A 24511-nucleotide genomic window follows, 5' to 3' on the forward strand; every position below is an offset into this window, starting at 1 on the left:
TAAAGCATGCAAAGCTTTTAAAAATAGCAACTGTTGCCTAAGCCAGATGCAGAGAATCTTGTCCTGCTTTTTAATGTCCATAAACCTAACTGCAGGAAAGATTAAGTTTTGTAAACGTTTGGCTTTTATTAAGCTGTCTATGCTTTTTAATTCGCATCTCTTTTCAGCAAAGAATGACTTGTGTAGCTAAAAAGAAATTCTGAGGTCCTATATTTTAGATTCTAAATGACTTTTGATAGCTAATTCTGGCATATGGCAGCTTTGACCCGTGATTCGAGATTGTCTTCTGATTTTGTTACATCAGCTTCCTTTTCTGGTATATACTTTATGTATTGATAAATGGTAGAAAATATCTGAGCCAGTTGTGAATTTCAGTCATTGCCTTGCTATGTATATTAATTGATCAGGAATTATAATGCAAAATATTGACCAAAGTAAATGACCTTTCTATCTCCTTTCTAACCAAGTGTCATCTTAATAATCATGATTTATTCAGCTAATCATACTATTCTTAATATGTGGTTATGAAGAGATTTACAAAGTAACTAGAATTAATGTGTGGATGATACCTTTCCTATGATGGATCCACAAAGGTTATATATAGTGTAAGTAGGCAAGGAACACAAGTTACTGATGTTCTCCAGAAAGAAATGGAACAAGACTGGAGAAGTTAGGGTACAAATAAATAATAACATGTGCATCTAGATTTGGCAATCTGCCAGGGATCACTAATTCAATTGCTGAAAGGGGTGGGGAAGTAGCCTAAGTGGGGGAGGTGAGCAGGGTAGAGGTTGTGGCAAAGTGCCACACGCTTGCTCTGTCCGACGCAGCAGAGGAATGCCTCCACTCCAGCTGCTTGCTGTCAGAAGGAACACGCATCTGATGTGGTCAGTCTTTTAAGATAAGATGAAAATCCAGACTTCCAAGGAAAACCATCTGATTTGTAAGTCCTGTCATCTAATAAATAATTGAAAACACTGTGGTGTCCAGCAAAACATTTCTGGGGGACAAATTTGGTCTGCAGGCTGCCGTTTTGTAATTGTTGGTTTATGCAGCACTTTAATACTTTTTACTATCTCGGTGGATGCTAATAACAGGCAGCACTGACATATATAATAATTATATTTACACCTATGTACAGGTAAGGAGACTGAACTCAAAGAAGCAGTGCTTTACATGAGGTCATGGAGAGCTGGGACACACATTGCTAATCCCATATCTTGGTATACCGTGGCCTCTGTTTATAGAGGTATATGCATGGATAAAGGAAGAAAACTTGGAAAAGAGGTTTTCTTCCAGAAATCGTTGTTTTGCCTTTAATTTCAAGTGACTCCTGGAGGGGATGCTTGTCCTAAAATCTAATTCTCCCACATTCTCAGCTGTTTTTATATTTTAATTTTCTTTAACACATTTGCTCCTTACTTATGGCCCTGAAGATTTCATATATTCCAATTATATCTGTTTTATCACATCTGATTCTGGCAGCACATGATACACTTTTAGCCTGCCCTGGATCCCTTCCATCTTGCTCATGGTAGTTTCTAACAGTGTTACAGTAACTGATGTCAGAGAGTAAGTGCCAGGGCTAATGCAATGGGTCATTATGCAGCTCCCATCTGGGATCATTAGGTTAAATGCTCAGCATGAAGGGCTCTGACAACTGCAACATCTGATGGTGCAGGCAACAGATTCCTCACTTGCTCCCTTGCCACTAATTGTCCTTTGTGACACACTAATTGCAACTCACCCTCAGTCAGCACAGATGAATTCTGAATCAAGGTGTCGAGCTGACAGTTGCTTTTGTCTTAGAGACAGACACAAATGGAGAAAGCTATTAGCTCTATTATTTCTACTGGCACATATTCAGTGTCACTTACAACTACTGTATCTTAAACTTAGTGCCTTCACTAACCACACCTGCTTTAAACACATTAAAGGAATCACAACCAGTCCTTGCCCCCTTCCTTGGGTCTTCATATGGGGTTGACACTGAGTGAAGGGGGATGCGAGGATTCCAGCTTGATTCCAGGGTCACACTATTGTGGATGGTTTTGTTCCTCAAGTCTTCCATTTTTAAACTGTAAATTCACCACCAAGACACCACAAACAGAGCAACAAACACATGCATAATAAATTAGCACAAATTGTCCTAGTAATCAGCACCAGCTATCATAACAATAAACACGACATATAAAATTCAACAGATGATGCCAACAGATGAATCCTTTTACTCCAACTACTTACGGACGAAGAGGACTCTGCTGCCAGCCTTGCCGCATACCTGGCGATTAGCCTGTGCTCTTCATCAAGCCGGTTTGAACTCTCAAGCATGCTATTAAGAACAGAGCAAGAAGGAGACTGTTAGGCAACTGAGAAAGATTGCTGCAGTCATATTACCATCAGGAGTTTTTACTATTTCAACGTTCCAGTGCAAAAAAATTTGCAAGCTACATAAAATCCTGTTAGATTAAGTCTCAGACTTGAATTCATAACATGATCTAATATGTAGTCAGAAAGGTCATTAATAAATCCTGTCTTCAATTTAATTAATTGTCTTACTAAGAAAGCCTCACAGAGAAGTGACTATTCTAATCAATATATCTGATATAAGAAGAATTTTTCCTTACATTTATTGACTTCAACATTTTTTTCTTTCCTTATTACACAAGTAACACATGTTCAAAATTGACATGTTAGAAAATATGAAAGCAAGAAGAAAGAAAAAAATCTTGTGGTCAATGTCCAGTGATCCCTACCTGCTGGTATTACATTCTCATGTAATTTACTTCCCCTTAGGATGGACTAGACTTACTAATATGCTTCTAATAAATAGCATATTGCAGAAGGAATGGCATGTCACTTCCAAGATGAGATTATAAAGATATCTTAGCTTCCATTTTGGGCTTGCTTGCTTTCTCCTTAGCTCTCTTGGACTGTTTGGTAGGAAAGTAGCTGTCACGTCATAAAGCAATCTTTATGGAAAGACCTAGGTGATGAGAAACCCAAGCAAGGCAATTACCACGCGAATGGATCCCCACTGGTAGAGCCCTTAGAAGAAATCACAGCCTGAGGTGACATCTTGACTGCAACCTCATGGAAGACCTTGAATCAGAGGGACCTAGCTAAGCCAAACCTGGACTCCCAACCTACAGAAATTCTGAGATGATAAATGTTTGTTGTTTTAAGCTACTAAGTTTTGGGATAATTTGTTATGCAGCATAAGGTAACTAATACAAGTCTCATCTATAATATTACTACCTATTTATAACCTGCCTTTTATATTTATTTCCAGAGAAACAGAATTATAGTAGTAACTCCTAATGACATTAATGGAATGTTTTAGTGTTTCCTATTCATTTACAGAAACTGTTCATACTGGAATAAGGATGATCTGAGTCCCTAAAAACTAATGCAAATAGAAGCATTATTAATTCTTCCATATTTCAGAAAACTTCATTCTTTGAAATCCGCCATTGAAGACTAAGTTTTGGGTGCCATTAAAAATAATTCTACCAAACATACCAATAACACTAATCTTGTTAATAGACAAGTTTGGCTTATTGGCTATTGTAGTATGTATCAGTTCAGAATCAAGATCAGAAACCAGTTCCTCTCATTCATAAGCATACTTATATTCTTCTGCATCAGTTCTTATACTTAAGGCTCTTCCTTAAAGAAATTAACTCATAAATACATATTAAAACCTAATGTAGATAACAGGTTGACAGGTGCAGGAAACAACCATGGCACATGTATACCTCTGTAACAAACCTGCATGTTCTGCACATGTACCCCAGAACTTAAAGTACAATTTTTAAAAAGACACCCTCTTATGCGAATATTAAGGTTGTAAGAGTTATTCACTGCAATCACTTAGATCCATATAAAATAATAAACAATTATATTTCATTTATATGTACATTTATAAATAGAGTAAACATGAAACATAGTCTCTTAACCTTTGTTCTGAAGTGAGAAGATGGGTGAAAGTAATTATGTTCTTCCAGCATTTTGGCTATGTCATTGCCAAATAGCTCATCTCTGGTTGGCTGAATCCACTAAATAACAGGTTTTTTTTTTTTTTTTTCTGGTAATTCATAAGACATTCCTGTCTTCATTATCTCTGCTGTAGCCTATACTCCTTACATATGTAAGCTATAGCTGTTTTAATTTGAATATGTCCACTCTAGACTTAGCCCTTTTCTCTGGGCTATAATAAATAACTAGAAAATACCTGAATTTCCCTAACAACTGATTTCTCCATCCTCAGAAAAAGAGGCTTCTCTTTCCTTTTGCTCAAATGAGATAACGTATGCAAAAAGCATCAAAAGAGTGTGATGCCTGAAGCACATGAAGTGTTCAAAAATATTAGTTAATACAATGTTATTATTTTGCCTTTTAAGTAACATGTTCATATTCATTAGTAATCCTCATCTCCTTCAAAATGTCATCTACCATCCGACAATTATCTAGAGCAGTGCTTTTCAAATTTTACAGTGTAAGCATATCACCTAGGAATCTTGTGAAAATGCAGTTTCTAGTTCTGTGGTGGTGGGTTAGGGTAGGTTGGGAGGGTGGGACCTGAGAAAATGCGTTTCTAACAAGATTCCAAGAGATGTTGAACATTGGTCAAGTGTACTCGTTCAATACTGAGTATCAAGGATCTAGAAGGTCTTGAAAACAAAATGGAAAACACAAATATGTTAAATGAAGCCTAACTATAAACGATATAAGAAGGAAAGCTTTTCATGAGTATTTAACAGATACCCATGCGGCATATGTGATATTTTATAAACATATCCTTAAGACAGAAAGTTTTAGGATACGGGGCTTATATAATGTATAGTATCAATCCCAGTGGATTGAGAGTTTATTCAGTACACAAGCTTAGATTTGGAGTAAGAAAATGATTTGGATAGCAAAGGCAGAGTTAGTTCTGGAAAACTGATGCTTTAAAGCAGATGTTTGTCTTTATAAAACAATGTCTGTACTCTGCAACGGTTAAAAATAATAACTAAATTCCTTATTACAGCTTCAATGGGAAAGAGAAAGTTACATTGCCTTTGCTTTAGACAAAAAACTACCCCACAAAGAGACAATTGAATTTAATTTTAACATGTTTATCATTTCTGGCTCATGTATTAGAGACTATACACCTAATTCAACACAATGTTTGCAGATAATAATACCCATTGCTCCAGGCCCAGGAACATGACCTCTTTGACTCCCTGAAAGTGACTTTTTCATAAACACTTGTGAGTGTTTTGATAAATAATTTTAAAAACCTTCATAAAAAACTTCATGATGAAAGTATCTTTTAACATGAATGACTGGCTAGTGTAAGTAATATGAAGGTTATCTTTTAAAAAAGCCTTCTGGAAATGTAAGACATGAAGATACGGGATTCTGTATAGCAAGCGATAACTCATACTTCCATGCCTTTCCTCCCCCAACACTGAGTGAATGAGGGCCTGTGTGATATATTACCCCTCTGTGCACATGAACAATTTATGGGTCCATTTCAGTATGTTCAAATTATACAAGGGTGAAGGAGGCATTCCTCTGATAAATTCCACTATTTCAAGACTTCAATTACAAATAGTTGAAAATGAATGACCAATAATCCTTAAATCATTAAAATAAATACCACTTCCAACACTTTCTCCAGCCCTAGCTATTCATTTCAGGACCTTATAATCAGTAATCTTGCTACAAGACTATGATGAATTAAAAAGTGGTTGCAGTGTTGGCTGCATTTCAGAGTGGGAAAATCCATTATTTTGAAAGCTCTCCACTTTCTACCTGAAGTGCATGGCCAGTGTCTGTTGCCAGTGATTTCAAAATGGTGGTCTAGGAAACTCAAGTGGCCCCAACTGAGTTAGGGCTTGTGAAAGTGTGATTTAGCGAAGATTTTTGGGAAATCAGAGTTTGTTCACATTCCTTTGATTTTTTTTCTGGGCCTGTTCTGCTTTCCAGGTTAGAATAGTCAACGAGAAAATACTGTGATCCAAAGCATATAGTATATATAAATGCAAAAGCAAATGCATATATAAATGCTTCTATATTTTCTTTTCATATTTTTTTCAATTAGTCTGGATAGTGACTGGAATTTTATCACTAGAAATTAATTTAGAAAGCCATGGAGTTTCATGTACTACTCTTCTATTAAGAGGATTAGTGCATGAGAAAGCATTATTAACTTAAATGGAAGATTGCCCTATGAGATTATTTCCTATCTTTAGCAGTTGGTTCAGAGCAAAATGCTAAGGGAATAGAGTACTTTTTTGGCATTTAGGAGTCAGCAAGCTCAAGAGAGTCAGGGTAGAAAGGAACAAAGTGACATTGGACACTGATAAGTGGTTTTATGGGACTAAAGAATGGGGAGAGCTTAGTGTAGTGGCCCTTTGTGAGTGGTTTGGAAAAAAGAAAAAAGACAGGAAATCGGGAAATGGCAATCTTCATGGATAGCAATAAGAATTTACCACAGTAATGGCTTCTTTAAGGGAGACCTTTAAACTCCTTTATTGAGACCCTGACTTCAACAACCCCCTATGTTACACTCAAGGTCATGCATTCTACTTTCTAAAAACTCTCAGATTCCTCTATTTCCTTCTACTCCAACTGTTCCTGATGTGCTTTCAGCCACTGTCATCTTCTTCTGAATTAGTGTAAAGCCCTCTCAACAGGTTGCTCTGACTTTATCTGTGTTATAACCTCCCTCCAGTTCATGTTCTATTCTGTAGTCAGTGATCTCTTAAAAAGGAGCTGGCTGTCCACTCCCATCCATAAAACCCTTCAATAGTTTCTTATTGCAATGTTCATTATTTGGGTGGGTACAGTAAAAGCCCAGACTTCACCACTAGGCAAAATATGCATGTGAGAAATTACGTTTGTACCTCCTGAACATATAAAAGTTAAAAAACATGATTTCCTCTTTCTCAAACTTCTAAATAAGACTTTTAAAGTTCTAAATAATCTAGCTTCATCCTTTAACACCATTACTGTAGTAGACAGCACAGGTAAGTTCCTCAAATGTTCCACATTCTCTTTGAGCTGAACAATGTCTCTGCCTCCTCTACCCATGTCCACTTGGTTAATTTCTCCTCATCCTGGGTTAGCTTTACCTGCTATTTCCTACCCTCACTGCCAATCTGCAAGTCCAGGTTTATTGCCCCTCATCTATTTAATAACCCTTATTATAGTTTTTATCTCTTTGCATTTTAATTGCATTTTCATTTATCTTTATTCTTGGCTAAACTACAACTTCTTTGAGGACAGACAGTTCAATCTTTTCACCATTAGATTTTGACAGTTTAGCACCGTGTGTGGAACACAGCAGGAATTGCATAAGAACTAGCTGGACAAAAGAATGAAGAGAAGTTAGCCCTCTTAGGTTTGTGATATCATGGTCCTTGGCCTACCTCTTCTATATCCTTGACTCTACATTTAACTTCGACACTTTGAGAAAATTAGAAGACCGCAGATGAAATCCTGTACTTTAACACTAGCCACACCATCTAAAATTGAACTACAAATTGTTCACAGTTGGCAGAGTTAAAATCAAGATATACTCTATTGATGCATATAGATTCTTATCTGCTTTGTATAGGTGCTAACATTCATAGAAATGTCATTTTACTCATTCATATTTATTACATCAGATCTTCTCCTCTCCCAATCCTGGAAAATTCTCTCTTGGTTCACATCATTTGTTCTTGTTATTGTTGTTTTAAAGATTAGAAAAACAGATAGAAAAGGTAAGTTCCCACTCAAAAGAAATGATACTCTTAGGAGGGGTGAATAACTGGTAGAGATATTATTTTAAACAGTGAGTGCGAGGCTGGACTAGATCATTTCAGGATGAAAACTTCAGCTCTCTCACTTATTAGCAGTATGACTTGGTATGACTTGGGGAAAGTGACTTAATCTCGTTGTGCCTCAGTTTTTTTTTTTTTTTTTTTTTGGTCTGTATAATAGGGATATGATGGTAACCTACCTTATGCCTTGTTGAAAGGATTACCTTATAAAGTGCTGAGAGCAGTGCTGGGCACGTGGTAAAACTCTATGGGAGTAGCTATCATTCTTTTTACTATTGTCTCAAAAGGGCAGGCAACATTGTCTTGGTATGGTCATTTCTCTATTATCACTTTCTTATCTATAAAATAGCTTTTTGCTCAAGAAAATGTGAGTGATTGGTTACTGGCCAGTATTGTAGGTTATATGAAAAAGAAGGTAGTTTAGATGAATCAGTGACAAAGTTTACAAAAGCAATAGGTTGTCTTTATAGCTCTAATTTCTTTCTCGCTTTCTCTCTCTCTCCCTCCTTCTTTTCCTCCTTGCTTCCTTCTTTCTTTTCTTTCTTTTCTTTCTTTTTCTCTCTCTTTTTCCCTCTTTCCTTCCCTCTTTCCCTATCTTTCTTTCTTTCCCCTACTGGGGGAGGTGTCTTTAATCTAAGATTGGAAGCTAGACAAGCCAGTTCATGTGCATATAGCTGGGGTGAAATGGGAAACAATGTCCTAGACAGGGGAGAACTAGTATTGGGGTCTTGAGGCAGGAAAGAGCTTGGTTCATTGTAGGAATTGATCAAAAAGTGACACGAGCTAAATGTAGTGATTGAATGGGAGAACCCCATGAGATCAGAGACTGAGAGAGGAGTAGGCAAGAGCTAAGTCACATGCAGGTTTGTAAACCATGTGAGAGGTCTGGGTTGTAAACTAGGTGCAATAGGAATCTATTAAAGAGTTTTAAGAAGGCAAGCTAATAAAAATTTACACCTTGTAAATGAAATTCAGAAATAGGCATTCTTAGATGTCTTTTTCCCCCAAGCATAAAATACTGTGGAGTAATTTTAAACTAGATGGATTATTAATCCACTTAACAAGAAATCTATTCAGAATACAAATGCACACTTTTTTGTACTTGAGAAAAATACAGAAACAATTTTAACCTAGTCATATGACACCAGGAGTCTAATCGAGTGACAACAGTTAGAGATAGAAGTTCTGGGCTGGTTTCCAATCATTTGGTTGGTCCACTACAGACCCTGCCTATAAACTAGCAAGTCCAGGTACTTGACAAGCTTTACAGGAGGGTAGTAAAAGCCTACACTGTATTACATTTTCAGACTCCTTCTCTTGCAATGAAGAAGGTGCATACAAATTATTAAGGCTTTTAAAAATTCACTGAATTAGGAAAGAAGCATAAATTCTCCCTTGAACTGCAGTTTATTTATTTGACTTATCTGACATCAGAACCAGCAATGACATAAGTGTTTATTTAGCAGCAAACTATTACAAATAAGTCAGTTTCCCATTGTGTTAAGTAGTTAATACAGGGTAGAAGACCACCACATAGAGTTAATCAGGATTACGTCTGAATAATGGCAAAAACAAATCTTTTGATGGAGAACAGTTATAAGGTTCCTGTTTGCAGAGCATCTCATGAAGGGTGCACAGATGAGGCCAAGGAATGGAGTGGAAAATAGATGGGACTCAGTGTCCTAAGATCTGTTTGCAAGCCCTTACCAGCATGCAACTTTGGATAAGTCACTTAGTGTCTCAAAGCTCATATTTTCTTAACAGTGAAATGGAAATAATCATATCTGACCTTCTAGTTCTATGAGAAGTAAATTAAATAATGTGTGGGAAAAGGCTCTATAATTTTTGAAGCATTTCATAAATATAAGATTTATTATTCCTACTCCAGCTGTTGTGATGAGATAAAAGAGACTGAAGACAAAACTCTTGCCCTTTTTGAAGCTTACAATTAACTTGAACAGTCACAACTCATGGAATTGCATACATAAAAGGTAACCTGTTAAGAATCACCATTCCTATTACTAGTATGTGCTCAAAATATTTGCTAAAATCAAATAAAAACACTAGAATAAGAAAGGCAGTTTAAGTAAATACATGGAGGATGCAGTGTGAAGGAGGTATCCACAAAAGATTCCTGAAGGGCATGTGCTGATGCAGGTTTTAAAAGAGGTGATGAAACACAGTGGTAATGAACTTCGATGGATAATGGTTAAAATCTCTGCCCCACTTTTTATTAGCTGTGGGAGTATGGGAGAGTCAGGTAAACTCTCTGGAAATGATACTTTTACTTATCTATAAAATGGGCATGATTTTATTTACTCCATGGGCTTACTCCAAGGACTAGGAGAAATCATGTATAGAAGGCTCTGAACATAGAGCTTGGCCTGAGGTAAGCGTTTTAAAACCACTATTATTATTACTATTATTCTATGTCTCACTGTAACTTAATGAGGATAAAGCATTGTAGCTACAAGGATGTTAAAGGAGGTAAAAGATTATTACATTACTTACAGAATCATGACAGGTGTGAGGAATTGTTAGGATCTAATTAAGCATAAAGGAAAGAGAAGAAAAAATGAGAAATTTGAAAACAAAGTTGGAATTTTTTAAGGATAGAAAAAAACTATGAGAAATATGGAGGGTGCAGCTATTAAAACAAAGAATCTTTCATTGATTGGTTGGTCTTAAATTCTGCTTTGTTTTCAAAATACAAATCACATTTAGCTTTCTATCAAGCAGATGCAAGGTGTCTCTGCTGAGACAGATTTATGGTCTTAAGTGGCCATCAAGTCAATATGATTAATCACTTGAGTAGGGAAAATGGTTGGTAGTGACAAACTCTGAGCTTTTCTCTTTGGAGATTTCTTTGTTATAACCTTAATTAAGAAAAGGTCAAAGAGGAGCAGTAGAAATAACTGGAGTGTGCTTAGAATTATGGGAAGAGGACATGGTGTGAGATCGCATCATTGCCTTACAATTGAATGTATACTGACTGTGTTCTTCTTCAAAGACGACCAATACAATTAAAACAAAAATTCAGTGCTTAGTTCTATTGTTTCGGCTACTATGTAACAGTGGAGTACCAAACTCCTTGGGAATAAAGCAATTTTGTAGTTTTGAGAGGCTGAGTTGTGAAAAAGTGGATATTATTTAATCTATAAGCTCACAAGATTTGAAGAAAGAGATGGATTTACGTCAGCTGAAGAGTACATTTTTATCTCCTTAAACAGTAGGATATAAGGGAAAATTAAACTAGTGTACTGGCTATATATTTTAAAAAATACAAATTAAGATACATGTATGTACTAAAACACATAAATGTTCATCAGTTCATGAGAACTAAAAGTTATCTCATGTACTAATCTTGCAAAAATAGGTCTAAGAAGCAGCAATAGGAAGAAATTTTGAAAATATTCAAGTGAGGAGGAAAGAGGTCCAGAAACAAAGTGGCTAATAACACAAGTGGTAAAGGGAAGGAGCACGGAGCAATGGCCTAGTATCTGAGGGATGCCTTGGTGAAATACTAGCTTGATGCAAAAGTAATTGTGGTTTTTGCCATTATTTTTAATGTAATTGCCATTAATTTTGCCAGTGACTTTTCCTCTAATAGTAGAGGAAAGGGGACTTGTTATGCTAAATGTCTGAAACATTTTAATGGAAATTTAACCCATTGGCTCTCCTAATAATTAAAACTATGGAAACTCCATGGGCCCTTATTTCAGAGAAAATTGAAGTGGTTGAGTAAAATGACATATGATTCAAGGAACTGGTTTGCTAAATATGTTCACAAAACAGTAGGCTGAGCTAGATTGAAAAATACATATGATAAATATGCAGTTTGTCCTTTTCCTTTCATTCAAGTTGTAAATCCACATTTATTATTAACATCAAGTAACTTTAACCAATGGAAGAAGTCTCCTATGTCACAATTAAAATGGAGAAACGCCTTATGAATGCCTTTATCCAAATATGTAGGGCCATCTTAATTCCTGAATTTAACATATCTGAATCTACATTTTGTGTATTCCAAGATGTGAAAGCAGGCTTTAGCAGGATGGTTATCAGAAACACGTATAGTGAAATTGCTGAAAGACAATTTTTCCCACTATTATCATTGTGAAAGAAATGATTCCTATTTTGTAATTTGATCACATTGCATTTGTTCTTTTTCACTCTTAAGTAAAATGAAGCATTGTTTTCCAAATCAGCAGAGACATCCACATTCTTGGAATAAGACAAATTCTTGTATCACCATCCTGTGGTAGGTAATTTGACATGGCATGTAGCACAGAACTGACTGGTGGACCTGGAGTTCTGAATCCACCTGAAGGCTAATATTTAGCAAGGTATCCCTTTATGCAAGTTTTCCCTTTAGCTAATATATAAACAAGGATCTGAATCCTATGGTTCCCTTATGGGAAGTATCCAAGTTAACATCACAAAAGACTTCTTTTTTTTTTTTTTTGAGACGGAGTTTCGCTCTTGTTACCCAGGCTAGAGTGCAATGGCGCGATCTCGGCTCACCGCAACCTCCGCCTCCTGGGTTCAGGCAATTCTCCTGCCTCAGCCTCCTGAGTAGCTGGGATTACAGGCACGCGCCACCATGCCCAGCTAATTTTTTGTATTTTTAGTAGAGACGGGGTTTCACCATGTTGACCAGGATGGTCTCGATCTCTTGACCTCGTGATCCACCCGCCTCGGCCTCCCAAAGTGCTGGGATTACAGGCATGAGCCACCGCGCCCGGCCACAAAAGACTTCTTAATTGAATCAGTTAACAGTGCTTCAGTGTCACCATTGGCATCCAGTGACCTTGCTCCTTGCTGAGACTGCTTGTCACCAGCTCAGACTGGATCCCTCTCTAAGGACAGTCAAGCAGCCAAACCTGCACTAACCATGAGGGGTTGTTCCGGAGCATGTTGACATACAACCCGATGAGAACATGTTCATCAGCTAGCCTGTCTGCCACATTCAGGCTGTACTGTATCCTGAAACAGGGCAGGGGGAAAGAAAGGGCGTTGTTAAGCGAGGTGGACAGAAATAAGCAGAGAAGGTAGGAGTGAGTTTTTGGTAGAAAAGGCATTTAGAAAACCAAGCAAGTAAAGGAAGGATAGTAAGTGATGTGCTAGGAAAAACAAGCGAAATCCAAGCAATAAAACCCACAATTCTATTTCACTAACTTTAAAAATAAAGACTTCCATTTAGGTTAAATAACTTTTTAGAAAACAGATTTACATTTTTCAACCACTAAGGCCAAAGTATTCATCTGTACAGTAAATACATTGAAATTTGTTGCAAGCAAAGATTAAATATCCTTCAGAAAATCGAATCTACAGCTTAGTCATTTCAAAAAAGAAAAAGAAACAAATCTGGGAAAGTGAATAACAACACAGATGTGTCTACTGGAAATAGCTACTTAGTGCTGTTAATTGGGTTATAGCAGAGCTGCTTTTACTGAATTAAAGATGGTCTTTCACACACAAAGCATTTTTGACAAAAGAACTCTCCATTTTTAGTTTAGTTAATGCAGGGTTCCAGTACACTCTGGCTGTAACTTACCCTTTGCCCTTCAGAAAAGCTGGAGCAGCCCTAGCCAGCAGTTTGCTCTGCTCTACTTCACTGTCCTTGGGAGGAGAGCTAGTTAATAAGATGGGAAAGCCAAGAAGAGCGTAAACACGGCAATGCATTCAAGAATAGAAACTGGCAACAGACACTCCCAGGTCTAGATCCAAGTTCCATTTGGACAGATCTCTTATTATTTTGGAAATGTTTTCAGATTTCCACAGAGTTCAAGCAGGAGTAGAAACCCAGCCTGAGAACCACAATCACAATCACCATGATCCCAGATTTGACCTCTGCTATTTGCTTAACAAGCAAGCATTTATATTGGGTATGTCTAGACACAATGAAAATTCATTCAACATTTATCATGGCATATCATGTAAACAGTCCAACAGTTCACTAAGTCCTGCCAGCCTTTAGAGCCCACTGAAGAACTTTACTCTAGCCTTCCCTACATTCTCCAACTTTCTGTGCTGAATAGAAAGACTTGAAAATTACCTAGCTAGAGATCGCTTCTTATTAGAAGTGTTTTACTACTCCCAGCACAAGCCACATGATCTTGGCTGTGCAGCTACAAAGAAAATTTTCAGAGGAACAGAGAAATACACCTTTGAGTCTTATACATACATATTGTTATTTCTTATGTTTATGTTAATGCAAAGTTAGTGAATATTGTCTCATTGCTAAAGCAAATTCTTAACATTGTAGATTTATTATGGGAACTATTAATTTTCTTTAGTAATTCAAATAACAATTTTAAAGTTTAAAATATAGTTTTATTAAAGTATAAATAGAAATATAATTAATAATTCATTAAGTGTGGCTATGGCAAAGTCTTCCAAAATCTACTGTGACAATTTGTAGTCATGCTGCATTGAGAAATATGGTATTAATTCTTAGTACTACATTTGTATTGGTAATGTGTTTAAAGTTTGCTCCTCTATAGGCTAAGAATTTGCCCTACACACTGGTGAACCTAAAATTTTCCCTCTCCTTCTTCATAGAAAATAGAAAAATAAATTGTTTGACTTTGTTTGAATACCAAAGATTTAACTATTGGGATCTAAATTGTGAGCTTCTGCCAAAAATTTTCAAGAAATTCTAAATCTACTAAATATATGTATGATGGTTTATAAATTAGTTAAAATCTTAAAAACTTTATACTACAAGTTTTGAGGTTCCAGTATAAAGCACCATTCTTTCAGGTCATGAAGTACTAAAAAATTGAAATTTATACATCTCACATTAGAATTATGCACATTATAGTTGGAATTCTTGCTTTATAATAGGGTATACTAAAAGATTCCTTGAATAGTGAGGTCCCTGATAAACTTAATATTAAATTTGATTTGTAAAGAAAATGACTAGCAAAGAATAGGCATGCATGTTTGTCAGATGAATGACATTTTCACTCCGCTCTTCAGAAAGACATCTGTTACACAAAGTATTGCTGTACTTAAAAAGTTCAACTGTACACCAACAAAGTTGACTTTTTTTTGAGATGGAGTTTTGCTCTGTCACACAGGCTGGAGTGCAGTGGTGCCATCTCAGCTCACTGCAATCTCCGCCTTCTGGGTTCAAGAAATTCTGCCTCAGCCTTCTGAGTAGCTGGGATTACAGGCATGTGCCACCACACCCAGCTAATTTTTGTGTTTTTAGTAGAGACGGGGTTTCACCATGTTGTCCAGGCTGGTCTCGACCTCAAGTGATCCGGCCACTTCAGCTTCCCAAAGTGCTAAGATTACAGGTATAAGCCACTGTGCCCAGCCCAAAATTGACTTAAAAAATAAATTAGATTTTGTTTCAGGAGAATTTACTTTCTTGATGACCTTAATACTTTTTTTATTTTCCAGCATATTGATGTTTTCCTTTTAAAATTGTGAAAACTGCCCATCAGGGCCAAATAATCACCATAAGCCATCATAGTTTGTGTTTTCTGTGATGTACCAAAACTGCATTCAGCCTTTGTCTACTGAAGCAGATCTCCATACATTCATTATGCAGTATCTACAGTACCCCTGCTGCCCAATATCCCTCCAATTGTTTTGTGTAACTAAAGATAGATGGATCTATTACATCAGAAGCAGATGCTGATGCCATGCTTCATGCTTCATGTACAGCCTGCAGAACCATGAGCCAAATAAACTTATTTTCTTTTTCTTTTTTTTTTTTTTTGAGACAGAGTCTCACTCTTGTTGTCCAGGCTGGAGTGCAAAGGCGCGATCTCGGCTAACTGCAACCTCTGCCTCCCGGGTTCAAGCGATTCTCCTGCCTCAGCCTCCCGAGTAGCTGGGATTATATATATAATTTTAGAAATAATAATCTTGCTTCTCTTTGAGACTCAGATTAGAAAAGGTGTATTCCATGGTCAAGGTGAACCCTAAATAGTTCCCAGTTTCAGAGCTTAACTGCCACCATGCCCAGCTAATTTTTTTGTTTTGTATTTTTAGCAGAGATGGGGTTTTACCATGTTGGCCAGGCTGGTCTCGAACTCCTGATCTTAGGCAACCCACCCACCTTGGCCTCCCAAAGTACTGGGATTATAGGCTTGAGCCACCATGGCTGGCCTAAACCTCTTTTCTTTATCAATTACCCAGCCTCAGGTATTCCTTTATAGCAACATAAAGGGACTAAAACAGTAATGATGTGTGGCTTATTATGATCCCTTCAAGGCACTATATTATCACAGTATCTTATAGACTAATTTAGATTCTAAACTTTCATTTTGTAGCTTTGCAGTTTGCATGGAGATGTTAAGTTTCTAATTTTTTGTGGGATTTAGGATCAGGCACAATAGAACCTACTTCCTTACTAAGGAAAGAGTGCTTCCAGCATATCATTGCGTCAGAATGTGACAATGGCTTTCATATAACCCAGCCTGAGCTCCAAAAACTTCTGTTCTACGTGCCTTGTCTTCAAATCAAAGTGCATTCTTCATTTTAAGCTCTGAAACTGGGAATTATTTGGGGCTCACGTTGACCATGGGCTACACCTTTTCTAATCTGAGTCTCAAAGAGAAGCAAGACTATCTTTTCTAAAATTATATGCACACAAATCTCTTTTTCTTATTGTCATCTTTTTCTTTTCACTAATCCCTTGCCACTGTATGAGCACATCCTTTTGCATACATATTATCACTGATGGTTGTGGGAACAGCCATACCTTGGAGGGCATGACATGGTAAATTTTGAGGCTCATATATCTGCTAAAAGAAAAAAGGTAGGAAATATTTCTTCAGACTTTTTTTTTCTCTAATGAAAATCCTCTAGTTTCTCATCATTTCCTTTTTAGACCTTTGGAAAGTAGCATATCTAGAGATTAAAAAAAAACCTTCTTCCAAAATTTTTCATGTACACACACACATACACGCACACACACACAAAATGACACAATGGGTTCTGGAAAAGTAGAACAATCTCAAAATGTTTCTACTTATTAAAAAAATTATCCCCTTAGTTTTGAAGGGTGATGACTGATGCCAATAGTTTTACTTCAGTGAAAACATTTGGCAGGGTTGGGTCCAAAGGTAACAAAATCACACACAAATGCTTCCTGGATACTTCAAATACATTTTTATAAATCACTTCTGCTAATGTTGAGTTACTATGTTATCTCTTGACAAAGATTATTTTTTCTTGTATTGAACATGATATTAAAGGCCTGGCTGCAGTCTTACAGAGAACCAATATTATAGAAACAAATTATATTAATATAGAATAATTATCACAATATTTAAAAGGAAAACAATATTTGAAATATAGCAAACTGAGAATAGATATCTTCATTTCTATTGATAAAATTATTAGTAAGCTTGTGTGACATTTGGATTTGTGAAGAATGACTTGTAAAGTTGGCTCTTTCCTTAAGTAACTATCTATAGTGTATAAAATTTTCCTTCTCATTAGAAATACATAGTCTAGTAATAATACCATCACACTAATTTAAATCCAATAAAAATTCACAAATCTGTTTTGTCAAGAAATAATGTCTTGAAACATTCTGTTTCTTTTTTTTCTCTAGATTTCAATAGCTTACATCTGAAATATAAAACATTTATCAAATGAAAATTCATAGCCCAGTATTAAAAAAATAGGTTAGTGTCTCAGTGGGAAAATTAGCTGTCATCAATTCAGGCTGGCATAGAAGTTGAACCATCTCAAACAGGGACCATGGAAAAAATAAGCATTCTTAGGTCATATTTAATTTACTACATTGTACCCAGGTATCATCAAGTCATAGCAATTGCACTTTTGTCCAGAGAGCTTCTAGGAAAGTTTGCTTGGTACAGGGCATGCAGAGACAACAGCCAAAGCAATTCTAGCAGGAGAATAAAGGTCACTGAACCGAACAAGAGAGGTGACTGTGGTTTTAATCATGCATTAACATTTTAGTATAGAAAACTGTTAGGGTTGATGTGAAAACTGGTGTAATTCCAGTTTGAAAAAAATCTAGCATATTAGTAGAGTTTTGGATCTACATGAAGTAAAGAATTATCTGCAGAGAGTGAATATTTAAATTCATAAAATTTCATACAACATGTCCAAAAAGTTTGAAAAGAATGAGAGATCTTCGGGGTGGTGCCAGATGTTGATTTACAAATTTAGCTGCTTTATGACTGAAAATGGATGGGCATTAATCTAAGCAAAAATTAGCTATGGAGAAAACTGATTTTTCAAAAGGAAAGGCTACATTTAGTATCTCAAATTTATTTTCAGCCACTTTTGATTATCAAATCACAATATTTAAAATTTAGTTTGAACTTTTTGAGTCAGATTAAAAGTCAGGGTTGTTAAGTAAAGAATCTTTGGGTAAGCAAAAATATTTAAAAAAAAATGAAAAAGGCAGAGTGAATTAGCATTTCTTTGGTTGAAAACCCAAACCTATCAATCAAGTGACCAACAGGTCAACCCAAAAAATAACAAATGCTACTCCTCTGGGAGGGATCAGGATTTGGGAAGTATCTGGGGTCGGTGTGCTCTCCCTATAGGAACTACAGAGCCTAATAGAGTTATCATTTTATATATTTTTATTTTTTGAGATGGAATTTTGCTTTTGTTGCCCAGGCTGGAGTGCAATAGCACGATCTCGGCTCACTGCAACCTCTGCCTCCTAGGTTCAAGCTATTCTCCTGCCTCAGCCTCCCGAGTAGCTGGGATTACAGGTGTCTGCCACTGCACCCAGGTAATTTTTGCATTTTTAGTAGAGATGGGGTTTCATCACATTGACCAGGCTGGTCTCGAACTCCTAACTTCAGGTGATCCACCTGCCTTAGCCTCCCAAAGTGCTGGGATTACAGGCACGAGCCACTATGCCCGGCCATCTAATACAATATCATTAATTAACTATTTGTTATTGTAGCAAACCAGAAACTAGCATATTAGACTGTGTTCAACATGCTATATAAATTATAAGCAATTTCCTAACATTTGGTATATTGACAAAATCTGGCTAGATGTTATATAGAATAGTCAAGGTGATTCCTTTTGTGAGTTCTTACCACTTTAGAGCTTGCAACTATGAAAATACCTGTGAAACCTTTAAACTATGTTCTTAAAATTGGAGGTAAAAGAAGTGTGACTAATTTTTTTATTAGTCTTTATTGTGACTAATGAAGAAGCTTAGCCATAGTGAAAGAAGCTTACTTGACATGAAAAAGTAACTTTCTCATAGAAACTAAGTAAGGATTATGGCAAGATAATTAAGATTTTAAAAAGGAGGCATGATGCCAACAAAGATAGCAGATCCTAAGAAGCACAGAGCTGTGGGCAGTGAAGGGGAGAAAGAGCCATTGGGACCTGGCTTTGTGATCAGTCCATGCAATAATATTTGCAATAATAATACACTATCTTTCATAAGCTTAGATAATGTTGCTGGCTCACCATACACAGCTCTTAGAGCTCTTTCCCTAGTGGTGATAATAGATTTCCATCATGTCAGCCATTCTTTCCTATAAATTTATAAGAAAACAATCTGAGGCTTAGGGATACAGTTTATAATCAAGAAAATGAATGCAGTGAATCAGTCCATCGATTATGTTATTTGACCCACATTATACCTAATTTCTAACCAGCACTGAACGTACACATGTGCACGTGTACACACACACATAAACATACACATACATAAGAAGACTTCAAAGGACCAAGGGAGAGTGCCTTCGAGAATTCCTTTTTTTTTTCTTTGAAGTAAGGGAAAAGTGAATCAAGTACACAGTTAAAAAATGATGTAAGAACAGGGAATGCGACAGATGATGCTGGTAACCAGAGGTACACACTCATAAATCTGTATGAAGTAGGTTACTAGGATGTCGAAGACTTCAAAGTTATATCCCTGTGTCTTTTGAAGATCAAAGGAGTATACTTGTAAAGGGCCCTAGGTGAATAATGCCAGTAGTTTGTGGTGAGAATTCTGGAGTGGGGATTTCTATTTACCCTCATTCGCTTTATCTTTCTAGGATCTGTTACGATACAAAAAACTGAACAAGTAGGCTAAATAAAATATGGAGAACTTCCCTACTTTCTTGGTGCTGCCCTATACTGACCAGCACTATACTTGGCTTGCTTAGATTTTATTTCATTTTTGGGGTGGGCTAGAAGTGAGAGCAGAGCTGTAGGTCATATTTCATTGGTTCTGTTTCAATGATAGAAGTATAGGACCTTTAACTTCTGCCTACATCTGGCATAATGGATTTTCATCGATCTTAGTTTATCGACATAATTAAGAAATCAAAAGTGATTCAGTTTATATTAGCTAATATGCATATTTATTTTTACCCAATGGCTTCATCTGTTTCCCAAAATTTATTTGGGATTTACTGAAAGCATTGTGTAACTTCTATAAATGGCTATTTTCTTGTAACTGTCAAAAATAAAAAGTGATGCACCACCAGCATTACCAAGTGATAGAGAATAAGCACTGCAAAAAAGAAACTGATTTTGAAATTGTTACTTCATTAAGAATCAGACTGTCTTCCTGGGGGGAAAATGGACCAGGTCCAATGGGACAGAAAGGTACAAGTCCTCAGCTCTTTAACTACAGTAAGGCCCAGCTATATGACACTGTCCTAGCCTCACTCCGTTAACGCTAATGATCTTTCCAATAGACTCCTTAATTCAAGAGTCTTAGAAATTACCCTCTGGGGTTTTGCAAATTGTACAAGAGCAGAGACTTGTTCAAACAAGATCCAGTTTGATACACATCACATATATACATCTCTTATATACTAGTATGAGGCTATGAAATCCATAAAATATGTGGAAAGGTGAGAAAAGAGCTGCGAAGTCCAGCTCAAGTTGAAAATGCTCAACACGATTTCATTAAACCCCAGAAGACCTCTATCTCCAATAAGACATACTACAAGAGGATTTTAGTGCCAGAGTAGAATGACTATCAGTCTAACTATGGAACTATTACTACGATTAGCAGTTCAGGGTGGGGATACTGACCGTGCACCGTGATCAAGCTGATTTACGTACAGCTTTATGAGGGAATGCTCTTCAGCCACAGGGCTGGATGCACTTATCCCCTCAGGTAACCTGAGGGATTCAAACAATGAGACCTCATTAAAACTTCCCATGGACAGAGCGAGGCCCACTCAGAGAGGAAAGACATTTAGTGTATACAGCTTTATTGAACAGCACCCTCAAACAGAAACCAAAGGCCAATCTCTGTGGTGATAGGAGGAACTGTGAGCTTTAAACAACATATCTGTGGTTCACAGAGAATATTCCAAAAGGACTAAAACTGGGAAAAAAGGGAAATAATCATATTTTGGGTTAATGGGTACCATGCACCCTGGAGGAACCAGAACAGCTCAAAGTATTATAGGAATATTTTAGGGTAGAAGAAGTCATGTTATCCATCTAGACGCATCCACCAAAAGCACCGTCCGAGCTGAAATGATATAAAATGACCTTCAGTAAGGATGGGGTCAACCTCTGCTTGACATTTGCAGAATGCAGAGCTTCCTAATAAAAGCACATATTTCTAAATATCACATCAGGTCTTCCCTAGATAGATGCATAGACCTGTGTCATTTACAGACTTTATAATTTATGATTTCATTCAAGAAAGAAAAATGGTTGAATTTGCTGGTGATTCTAAAAAAGAGTGCTGAAAGGAAGTTACTGAGGGCCTAAACCATATTATTTTACTGTGGATGTTCTGCTGTTTAACTGCCTTCTTGTTTCCACTTGTCACAGACCTTATTTATATATCAGAAACACCATGTACTGCCACATTCTGTTTATTCTGCTAATTACAGTTATGGGGAACATCTTCATCTCAGGTTCCTGTTGACGGGGACATACAGGAACTCAGAGGAAAAAAGTCAGCTGTGTTCTTATAGTCTCACTGTCTTCAAATCCTCAGTTGAATGTATCAGGATATTACAGTGAAACTGGCACCTTATAAACCTCTTCAGGGAAAAGATGAATTATGTGCATTTTGTAAAATATGAGGCTGTACTTTTTTTCCACTGAAAGGCATTTGAAATCTTATGTTCAATTACTCACTCCAATTTTCCTTACCTTTGTTTTTGCTTTCCTGTGAGCCTTCTCCATGTATTTATAAAATAATTATCTGGTGCTTGATTGGCAATATTTGATCAAATGACTCAGAGCACCTCTTGACCCTGCATATGTCTGATGCTAACTCTTAGAGAAATACTTGCTTCTCCTGTTTCTTGCTCACATGGGAATGGATCTTGTGCAAAGAAATGAGATGCAGATCCACCTTTTAAAAAAGTTCTTGTTATTATCAATGAAATTAGTTATATGGAAACTACATTTCCAAGTTTAGTCTTTAGTCTCTAGCCTCAGGAACTTCAGGGTTCACCAACAAAGGATTCTTTTGTATCTTTGCTTTAAATAATGACATGTTTCACCATTTATATAATAAAACACCACTGCGTCTTGAAATTCTAATTCCTTGACTTCAACAGACCACTCTGAGGTGGTTCGAAAGTGACTTCCTTAATGAAATGGGATGCATGTGTGTCAGTAGTAAAGCTGAAATATACTTCACATTCTTGCTGTGGGTAAATTGTAAATGCAGGTTTCCAGAGATGACATTAATCTCCAAAGCCATCCTAAACCTCTTTAAATACATACAAATGAATGAAATGGAAAACTTATAGTGGATATTTGCAAGCTAGTTTCCAGTAACAATATTCTGCTTTTGGCTTACATAAGAATATTTTTCTTACCACAAAATCAAGGCTCATTATCAAAGAAAGGGTTTATTTTATAATAGGGCTGGAACTTACCTCCTGGTAATAAAAGGACTTCCTGAGGAGGGAACAGAGTGGGAAAACAGGGTGTCATTCATGCTGGTTACAGGTCTGGGAGGCCTAAAACAAAAGACAGTGTGAATGGAAAGTTAAAACAAATAAAAGTCACAAATTAAAAACTCTCCATCATCCCTCCAGGAAAGAGGATGGGAAGATCCGAGTTCTATCTTTCCCAGGATCAACAAGAAATCTTACATTTTCCAATTAAATTCCTTAAGAGCTTTAAAGTTATATTTCCTTGAGAATACACAATCTTAGGTAAACACTGGGAGGCAGATCTCCAGATGCCATGGGAATGTTGATGCATGAGCTTCGAGCCTTGATGGTTTATTGGATAATATTCTGCAATGGAGCAGGGATTTTGAAGTCAGTGGCTTCACTTCTACTGCCTTCTCAAGAAGGCCTAAAAATCTGATCATCTAATCTACATTCTCTTGGAAGGAGGAGGATTCCTGAGGCTTTGGAAAGTTCCTTCTGTGTCCTCCATGATGATGGCCCTCTCCAACATGCCTGGTCTGAAAGGACACAGGCAGTAAAATCATATCACACCTTATTTGCCTTTGGTGTAAGTAAAGATACAATTAAGCTCCACAAGGATTTATGAAGTTAGTTTCTGTTGTTGGGGTGATCCATATGATAGAATATATGGTGTATGGTATCCTATAAGCTTCCCTTGTTTTCTTATGATAAGAGAAGGAAAACAGAATGACATTTTCTATAGAATTGCTCATGGTTCTAAACACCAACTGCATGGAGCCTGTCTTCCTTGCTCTGATTTTCATTTCATTCTGTCATTCTTTTCCTTAGTTCAGGTAAAATGATAGGGCTAAGATCCCTATCTCATCTCCAAGCCATTTTTAGTCTTATTTTAGGTTCAATGTAGAATACTGAATGGTAATATGAGCTGTGATTTAGAGTTCAAAAGATGGAAAATGAGATGGGGCATTATTCCGAATCAGAGGAAATTTCAGTTTCACTATAATTCTATATTTGAGTTTGACAGTATAGAAATTTTTGAAGATGAGATATTAATTATAGCAGCCTAAATAATTAATATGTGTTGGCTTGATTAAGAGCCAAATTTATAAATGGTTTAATTTTTACCTTAGAGAACCAGAGTTTGCTTTGGATTCTACAATGAAGAGATTCTGGGAAAAAGGTAGACATGTATATCCCAATGTATTGAATGAAATGGACGTGAAGCTCTGCTGGTTTTAAAATGTCAGCACTACATGTTAAAATTTATTGAAACTTAGAATAATAGTCTCCGGGGTAAGGGATAAACGATTACAAATATGGTGCAGTGTATACTGTTAGGGTGATGAGTACACCAAAATCTCACAAATCACCACTGAAGAACTTATTCATGTAACCAAATACCACCTGTACCCCAATTACTTATGGAAAAATAAAAATGGAAAAATAAAAAATAACAAAAATTCATTGAAATTTATCTAAAATGTATCTTCGATATAAGAGAGCAACGCGAGGCTAGTTTAAAACTACTTCTGCCTTGAGTTAAACCCTAGCACTTTATAAGAAGGATGCTTATTTTATACAAATGTCCTATGTGAATTATGAAAAGTTTGGTCCGTTAGATTTTAAAACAGTGAACAGAGTATAACATCTTCATTGTAGATTTGCAAAGTGTTGAAAAAAATACTTGACCCCACACTTCTGATTTTATCTTTTTTTTTCTAACTTTTCCATTTTGCTCTATGTCTAAAAATGAGAAAACAAGTGGATTTACAATGCTTTTTAACTAGCTTGGTAAATTTATTGTATTGAATCTAGTCACTATGCAGCTGAAATCAAGGTTTCTCAGCAAATGACTTTGTTTAACGC

At 36.5% G+C, this 24511-nt stretch overlaps 1 protein-coding gene across 50 annotated transcripts in view; it reads right to left on the reverse strand.

Moving 5' to 3' along the window:
• Window positions 1–24511, reverse strand: part of DTNA (dystrobrevin alpha) — a 381211-nt gene that overhangs the window by 39979 nt on the left and 316721 nt on the right. For 15 of the 50 annotated variants that reach the window (XM_064379292.1, XM_064379289.1, XM_064379280.1 and 12 more), the window contains 2 exons: window positions 22643–22726; window positions 2245–2332 (listed from right to left, as the gene is read on the reverse strand). In XM_064379292.1, coding sequence (XP_064235362.1) covers window positions 2245–2332; window positions 22643–22726 — 172 coding nt within the window. Of the gene's footprint in view, window positions 1–2244; window positions 2333–12710; window positions 12804–13374; window positions 13453–20822; window positions 20913–20979; window positions 21271–22642; window positions 22727–24511 lie in introns of those variants that run through there. The other 35 variants (XM_012447220.3, XM_064379277.1, XM_064379274.1 and 32 more) reach the window with 8 other exon arrangements.

Source organism: Aotus nancymaae, unplaced genomic scaffold, assembly GCF_030222135.1.
Source record: "Aotus nancymaae isolate 86718 unplaced genomic scaffold, 86718_ANA_hifiasm-v0.15.2.pri h1tg000020l, whole genome shotgun sequence".
Classification (NCBI taxonomy): domain Eukaryota; kingdom Metazoa; phylum Chordata; class Mammalia; order Primates; family Aotidae; genus Aotus; species Aotus nancymaae.